Source organism: Cydia amplana, chromosome 8, assembly GCF_948474715.1.
Source record: "Cydia amplana chromosome 8, ilCydAmpl1.1, whole genome shotgun sequence".
NCBI classification, from domain to species: Eukaryota; Metazoa; Arthropoda; class Insecta; order Lepidoptera; family Tortricidae; genus Cydia; species Cydia amplana.
In genome coordinates, this window is record NC_086076.1 from 17390328 (window position 1) to 17399376 (window position 9049).

General features: G+C 50.2%; 1 protein-coding gene across 1 annotated transcript; it reads left to right on the forward strand.

The window, feature by feature from the left end:
• Positions 1–631: 631 nt before the first annotated feature.
• LOC134650501 (uncharacterized) lies at positions 632–6616 on the forward strand. The gene has a single exon (XM_063505458.1). The coding sequence runs from the start codon at positions 632–634 to the stop codon at positions 6614–6616; it is 5985 nt and encodes a 1994-aa protein (XP_063361528.1).
• The last annotated feature ends 2433 nt before the right edge of the window (positions 6617–9049 follow it).

Below are 9049 nucleotides of genomic sequence, written 5' to 3' on the forward strand. Positions count from 1 at the left end.
TTCTTACCAAATTGAAAGAGAAAATTCAAGCAAATAAGTCTGAACTTGTGCATTTTTACCGAAATCGCATAAGCCAATCACAGTCGCTAGATCGGACGCGTCCCTTGGTTTGTATGTGTGTGTAAACTATCCTGGTCTCTGTAAGTTACCATGGAGAGAGCCGCGAACTTGCGATTGTCATTGGCTAAAAGTCTACACTCGCAAACGTATAAATACGAGCGGGCCTGTAAAAATGGAGTTAGTTGTGACCAGGACCCAAACCGTGCAGTTTAGTTATTATTCAGGACCCGAACGATTAAAATGCGAATCTAAGTGACCCGATCCTAGGCTAGAACCCAAGCTTAGACCTAAGTTAGTGTTGTCGTGAACCTAAGTTACAGTGATCCTTGTAATTTCCATAAGAACCATTATTATAACAGATACAATCAGATCCCTTTTGATTTTGAACCCTTGAACCTTGAGCTATCGTAGATGTCTCTGTAGGCGACCGTCTCCTACAGTTGTGGTCCTTCGCGAAGCCGGATATAAGTTGTGATCCGTTAAATCGCCGGTTAAAATTATTTCATGAACAGTCAGTAGTGCAGTGTAATTTTAAGATCCGTAAATTCAGTGTATTACGAGTAATGTTAAAATGGGCGTAACGAACCGGTCCCCGAGCGGCGACAGACGAGCTGAAATGGAACGCCAGCAGCTAGAACAACAGCGCGAGGCCCAGGCCGCAGCCGCAGCGACACGCGCCGCGGCTGGCGGAGGTGCTCCGCGCTCCGAGCAGACCCGTCCAACCGACGATCGAGAGGACACGCCCCAATCGGTATTGCTAATGCCGAGAACACCGAGGAGGGCACCAGAAAGGTTAGCCCGAGGACAAGAACCTGGCCCGTCGGCCCCGCTCCCTGATCCCGGAGCGGCCTCACTCCCCGGTTCACCAGCGCGCGCGGATGCGATCCTGACCTTGAACCACGAACCCCGCGCAGCGCCGCCGAGTTCTGCTCCAGTGCTAAAAGAACGCCGTCGATCCTCACGAGCATCTGTAGCATCGCGTACGTCTATCGTGGAGCTACGTAGACAGATCGCACAACAAGAATCTCAACGGAAGCTAATTGAGATTTCTCGGCGCGAACTTCAAATTGAACGCGAGCTTTTAGAGCTAGACCATCAAATCGAGCTGAGTCAGCTCGAAATTGAAAGGAAAGAGACTGGATCGAGTTCGTCTAACAAATCGATGGTTAATATCACTATAAATGATTGGCTGGAAGAAAATCATACCAATGTGAACGTGAGTGATAATAACGAAACAAGTCCGGACGCGGACGGCGGGGGGCCCCGCGCGTCTGCTCCGCGCCCACCGCGCCACGCCGTGCCTACGTTCGCGCATGCGCCGCGAGCCGAGGCCGAGCGAGCGCGGCCTGCGCAGCCTGCGCGGCCGCCATTGGAGTCAACCCCGGGTACCCGCCGCGTGCGCACGCCGCCCGCGCGGCCGGTAGAGGTACGCGACCGTACGTGCGAACGCCGACAGTACGAAGTATGTAATAATAAAGTGCAATGTGCCGATTACTGCAGATGTAGTTCACGGGAGCAGTCATCGGGTGCGACGGCAAGTCTAGAACAAGTTATGACACAGCTAGTGGCACTGAACAGCAGACCGACGTCGTCGAAGCAAGTATGGGACTTGCCCATATTTACAGGACTACCCAGTGAGTGGATTACATTTTATACTGCTTATACAGAATCTAGCAGCCGCTATAAATTTACCAATTGGGAGAACCTATCCCGGCTAAGACATTGTCTTAAGGGCGAAGCTAGAGATTGCGTCCTGCATATGTTAGCGTCGTCAGCTGATCCAGAGTTAATATTAAGAGTTTTGAAGAAAAACTTTGGCAGATCCGACCTTTTAATAGATAAAGCGTTGAACGAACTACGTAAATTACCGAACCTAGGGCCCAGTGCGGTGGACCTAAATGACTTTGCCATTAAAGTAGTGAACATTGTGACGACACTTGCAAGTTTAGATCGACGTGCGTACGCAAATAATCCCTTCCTTATACGAGAAATCACGGAACGCCTGTCACCTCACGTGCGATCGCGGTGGTGTGAATATGCAGAAGATAAGCTCGAGGAGGCCGAATCCGAGCTCACGCTTATGGTTAACTTCCTGCTTGACATAAGTGATAAAGAACTACAGTACAGCCATGCGCGCGGAGGCGGCATTCGTCGCGGTGCGCCGGCGCCTTCGCGTGAAGACGCGCGTGGAGGTCGACGACCTCCGGCATCGAATCAGCTGTCAAGTGGTGGAGCGGTCCGCAAGTATTATAACAATAACTCAAATCGTGTGCAAACATATACAACTGACAAAACAGAACCTTGTCTTTGTTGTGGTGCCGTGCACCCTGCCACAGAGTGTAGGCGTGTGTTAGGTATGAGTGTCGCGGCTCGATGGGAATGGGCGAAGAATAACAAAATTTGTTTTAAATGTCTTAACAGGAAACACAGGCGTGGCAGCTGCAAGGCAGGTATGTGCGGAGAGCAAGGATGCCAGCATCCGCATCACCGGCTGCTACATAATGAATCTACACTCCTACGAAGGGAACTGCAGTCTTCACGGCGTGACGAAGCAGCCTCAGCGATGCTTGCCAGCGCGCCCATCGAGCCAGAGCGCGCACAGAGGGAGCACACGTTGATGATGGCGGAACGACTGGAACGAGAGAGGGCGCCACCAGCGCACCACTTCGTGCTGAACACGGAGCACCAGGAGCCGTCAGACGTTTTACTTAAGGTAATACCTATACTTTTATCTGGACCGACAGGCGAGATCAAATGCTACGCACTTTGTGACGACGGATCGACTATTAGTCTGTGCGAGGAGTCGCTGGCCAGCGCCGTGGGTGCAGTGGGTGTCGATGCGCCACTACACATCAACGGGATTGGTCCGATGACATCAATTGAGCCCAGCCGACGCGTGACGGTACAGATACGCGGTCTGACCGAGGGACATACGCATCTCGTCCAACTTAGAACGGTAAAAGACTTAGGTATTAACTCTCAACAAGTGCCAAGAACTTTGATCGACCGCTACAAGCACCTGAGGGGCCTACGGGAGGCCACGTATGACACCGCCACGCCTCGAGTGCTCATCGGATCGGACAACTGGCACATGATATTACCGCTTGAGACCCGAGTCGGAGCAAGAAATGAACCCGCAGCAGTTAAGATAGATCTTGGCTGGGTAATATATGGACGCGCGCCGCAGACCCCGCGACGAGCTGAACGAGTGCTACACCTCTCACAAGCGAGCGAACGAGACGGTGAGTTGAACAAACAATTGCAGCGATATTTTGAAATTGACTCACTCGGTATAAAGCTGATTGATAAGGTGCGCCCGCAGGACGAGCGAGCACAAAGGTTGTTCAACGATACTGTAAAGCAAGTGAGTACACCAGAAGGCCCAAGATACGAAGTAGGGCAACTATGGCGTGATGATGACCCTAGACTACCGCCTAGCTACAACATGGCTCTAACGAGACTGCGCGGAATAGAACGGAAGATGGATAGGGACCCGAGCTTCGCCGCGAAATACACCGCCCAAGTGGATAATTTACTGAACAAGGGGTACGCCGAGAGAGTAAGTGAACCAGGCCCAGATCCAGGGTCATACTATCTCCCTCACTTTTCTGTCACTAATCCGAACAAACCAAAGAAGATCCGTCTGGTCTTTGATGCCGCAGCATTAAATCAAGGACAGAGCCTGAACGACTTCATTCTTGAAGGACCGGATATGTTACAATCACTTATCGGCATAATGTTACGCTTCAGGGAAGGTGCATTCGCTGTGACTGCAGATGTAGAAGAGATGTTCCTGAGAGTCCAGATCCGTGAAGAAGACAGAAACTCGCAGATGTTCCTGTGGCGAGCGGCGCGCCGAAGCGGCGCCCCTGATGTGTACAGAATGAAGTCAATGGTGTTTGGAATCGCGAGCTCACCATTCCTCGCACATTCGGTAAGAAATTACAATGCTTACGCTCAGGAGAACCGCTACCCGAGGGCCCTAGAAGACATAGTAAGGAACCACTATATGGACGATTACGTTTCTAGTTATGAAAACGAAGCAGATGCTATTGCGTGCGCCGAAGAGGTCTCCGCTTGCCACCAGCAGGCTGGATTTCATCTCCGTGGGTGGTCTAGTAACTCGACACTTCTCATAGAACGGATCCCAGAGGAGCTACGAGCCGACACACACACACCCACGCCGATCGGCGATAAGGAACAGAAGGTATTGGGTCTAACCTGGGATGCAAGAACGGACCATCTCGGCTTCAACACGACCATGATCAGAGTCCCAAGCGAGGTGAAGGAGCTTAAAAGGGCTCCAACGAAAAGAGAGACTCTAAGCGCAATAATGAGTATTTATGATCCGTTGGGAATAATCTCGTATTTCTCAATTACAGTAAAGATCCAGCTACAGCGACTCTGGAGCCTGGGTTTGGATTGGAACGCTCCGCTGCCACCAGACGAGTGCGAGGAGTTCCAGACATGGCTGCGAGCGCTGGAACACGTCGGTGGACTGCGCATCCCCCGCCACTACGGACCTATGGAAATGGTGAGACGAACCCTCCATATTTTTGTTGACGCGTCCTCACAAGCATACGCAGCGGTCGCTTATTGGCGTATCGAAAGACGAGGGGAGGTCTACGTCACCCTGATCGCGGCAAAGGCTAAAGTGGGGCCAACACGATCCATTTCGATACCACGAGCGGAGCTACAGTCGGCCTTGATCGGAGCTCGACTGAAGAAGACTATTCTAGAACAACACAGGTACGAGGTAGCGGAAGTCGTCATGTGGTCTGACAGCCGAACGACACTCCACTGGGTAAGAGAAAACGCTCGCCGCTACAGCGCCTATGTCTCGCACCGCCTGGGCGAGATCGCCGAACTCACGGAACCAGAACAGTGGCGTTGGGTGCCGACACGCCAGAACGTCGCAGATGACGCCACTCGAGCGGACAGTACACGTGAGTTTGACATAACACACAGATGGTTCCAAGGACCCGCCTTCTTACGGCTACCAGCAACAGAATGGCCACAAGAACCATCTTACCAGCCAGAACCAGAGCTAGAAGTACTGGAGGTCAAACAATGCCTTGCGAGCCGCGAGGCTGCCTCGCCACCGCTGCCAGATGTGAGCCGATTTTCAAGTTACGACCGTTTACTGGGAGCCACTGCACGAATGTTGCAATTTATTGACAATCTAAAATCTAAAACTAAGATGAACTTACAAACCAAACATATACTGGCCGCTGAACGTTTACTATTGCAGAGAGCGCAGAACGAGGACTTCGCCGACGAGCTCCGGAGCCTCCGCCGCGGCGAGCCTCTGACTAAAGGCAGCGCGCTCTTCGAGCTGGACCCCGAGCTCGCAGCCGACAACGTGCTCCGCATGCGGGGGCGCATCGATGCCGCGCCCGTGCCTATCAACAAGAGGCCGGCCATTCTACACGGACGTAACCGGTTGGCCAGACTTATTATATTTAGAATGCATAGAAGAGCGGCGCACGCTAACAATGAACGCGTTGTAAACGATGTTAGACAAGAATATTGGATATTGCGCCTAAGACCGACTGTGCGTGCGATCGCTAGCGCTTGTCAACTCTGTCGAATTAGAAGAGCGAATCCACGCGCCCCGCCTATGGGAGATTTGCCGCTGTCGCGCATAGAGCCATTTTGTAGACCCTTTACGAACACTGGTGTAGATCTATTCGGTCACATTACAGTTACCATCGGGAGGCGACACGAGAAGCGCTGGGTGGCGCTCTACACCTGCCTGACGACCCGGGCGGTGCACCTGGAGCTGGTGCACTCCCTCAGCACTGACTCCGCCATCATGTCACTTCGTCGCATGGCCGCGCGACGAGGCTGGCCCCACACGATGTGGAGCGACAACGGAACCAACTTCCGTGGCGCTACGGCGGAGCTACGGGCTGCCTATGAAGAATGGCTGCCCGCACTGCAGCAGTACGGCCTGCAGTATCGCATGGACTGGCGGTTCATTCCCCCCGGTGCCCCAAACCAAGGCGGCGCCTGGGAGCGGATGGTCCGCTCTGTGAAGACTGCTCTCATGGCCACGCTACACTCGCGAGCGCCCAAGGAAGAGGTGCTTGCGACTTTACTGGCCGAGGCCGAGGCGTGCGTCAACGCTCGGCCTCTCACACATGTCTCGGTTGATCCACGCGATCCCGAGGCGCTGACACCGAACCATTTCCTGCTCAACGGCCCCACGGGGACCCCTCTCACTGGTCCCTGTGGCGAGGTCAACCGACGGGCCTGGAAAGTCAGCCAGGCACTCGCTGACTCCTTCTGGCGTCGCTGGGTGCGCGAGATCCTACCCACCCTCGCCCCGCGACGATCCTCAGCGACGGGCGAGCGGCCACTAGCGGTCGGCGACCTAGTCATCGTCGTCGACCCCTCACTGCCACGCAACGTATGGCCACGCGGCGTGGTCGAACGAGTCTACCCGGGACCAGACGGCGGCGTTCGCAGCGCGGAGGTGCGGACCAAGGGCGGCGTCTTCCGAAGACCCACTACCAGGCTGGCTGTCTTGCCGGTCGATCCAGAGTCGACATAGCAAGTCGACGAGGGGAGTGTGGGCGACAGCCGACCCGCTGACCACGACCGTACCTATTATTATTACATAGATGACCCTAAGATATAAATTCAATTCCTTACTTAAGTTGTAATAGCTAAAAATAAAGATCTTGATCAACGTAGGTAGCCTAAGACCTAGGTAGACCATGTATTATGCCTAAGTTGTAATTAGTTAAGACCTAACTGAACCGTTAGTTTTAAAATAAGTACTAGAACCTTGTCTCTATCCCAGTTATAATAATAATGAGCCCGATTATGCCTGCATTCCATTTATATTTACGTGGTCGCCGATACCACGGCGAAAGCCAGCTTTTTCGCCCTCTAATTGGTCACCAGTAGAGCGAGAGAGTGTGTGAGCTAGACAGGTATAAAAATGGTAATTTTCTCTAATTATTTTGGAGAAACACTTTGATACTCATTCCTACTTCAGGCTTAGAACTATAGCTAGAAGTACGTATGATTATCATTGTAGAAAAAGGTAACGGTGTTGATCTAGGTAAAATCTAGACTCTCACTTCTCTCCTCGAACCGTAGGGCGAGAAAGCGTGCCTAGCATTTGTCATTCTTGGCAGATTTTGGCTCATTAATCTGAACCTTGTAGCTAGACCGTAATCATGCACTTGTTTAAACTATTGCCAGTCTATAGAGCGTAAGTAGACGCATCTAATAACATATAATAGTATAGCTGAACGATTTAGCTCGAAGTAGGAAACCTAGATTCTTACCAAATTGAAAGAGAAAATTCAAGCAAATAAGTCTGAACTTGTGCATTTTTACCGAAATCGCATAAGCCAATCACAGTCGCTAGATCGGACGCGTCCCTTGGTTTGTATGTGTGTGTAAACTATCCTGGTCTCTGTAAGTTACCATGGAGAGAGCCGCGAACTTGCGATTGTCATTGGCTAAAAGTCTACACTCGCAAACGTATAAATACGAGCGGGCCTGTAAAAATGGAGTTAGTTGTGACCAGGACCCAAACCGTGCAGTTTAGTTATTATTCAGGACCCGAACGATTAAAATGCGAATCTAAGTGACCCGATCCTAGGCTAGAACCCAAGCTTAGACCTAAGTTAGTGTTGTCGTGAACCTAAGTTACAGTGATCCTTGTAATTTCCATAAGAACCATTATTATAACAGATACAATCAGATCCCTTTTGATTTTGAACCCTTGAACCTTGAGCTATCGTAGATGTCTCTGTAGGCGACCGTCTCCTACACTAAGATTTTTTTATTTTCCTCATAGTTGATGTGAAAAGCAGTTATGTGTCACACGGTATCAAAATTATTTCATCTTGGACGTTAACACTTCAATCCCTCATTACGCTCAGGATTTAATGTACGCCCTTGACGGAAATATATCATTTTGATCCCTTGTAACATAAACTACTATTTTTGTCAAACAGGCATGAGCCACAGGAAACTTTTTCATTAAACTGTGTTTTTATTTCGACAAAACGGGGCTGGAGTATAAATCTCGCTGAGTCAGCAGTAGTGATGGGGCTTTCGAGGGAATATTCACGATATAAAGGAATATATTAAGTATGTAGAGTTCTGAAAATGGTTAAAAAGTAACACAACTAATTGACTTCGTAGGTAATTTTGTATAGGGATTTGGCCAATACTGTAAGTTTAGCTTTAAACTTGTACAGTTGTCTTCAGATATATCAGAGCGGCTAAGGTGCTCCCATTATCTGAACACGCCTTTATTGTCAGGGCGTTAGAGTGCGTGTTAAGTTATTGTGAACACCTTGGCCGCTCCGATATATCTGATGACTGTATGTACCTACCAAGCTCAGGGTAGAAAATTTTATATTTGTAAAATATTAAGAAAATATTCCCCGAACGAGACGGGCGCGTCACTAGTGAGACAGGGGCCTCAGTAGAATTATCGACACCTTCCCGTTCCAGCTCATTTGGCGGCGTCGGCAATTTACTTTGGTCCTAGCCCTCAATAGTAACGATGATTATTTCTGAGGTAAGATCTTGGCCAGCGAAATTAAATGTGGTATTTTACGTTTTAGTAGGTACCTACTTTTAAGGATGACTCACGTTAGACCGGGCCGTAGCTTCCGGGCGCTTACTTTTCTATGACAGGTGATCACGTGATGCTTTCCATAGAAAACGAAGCTCCGGAAGCTCCGGCCCGGACACGGCCCAGTCTAACGTGAGTCATCCTTAAAGGTCCTGTTGCTAAAATGGAAAGATGTAAGATGTCATTATATTTACACACTTAAAAACAAAAAAAGATCCCATCTGTACCCGAAAACTAAAGATCTTGAACAAGTGTCAAAAGTGACGTTTTTGTTTGAAGAAACGTCACTTTTGACACTTGTTTGACACTGACATATCCAATCCATATCGTTTCAATATCTAATATTTGACGTATCTTAAAGTTCGAATATGGCTCTTAGTC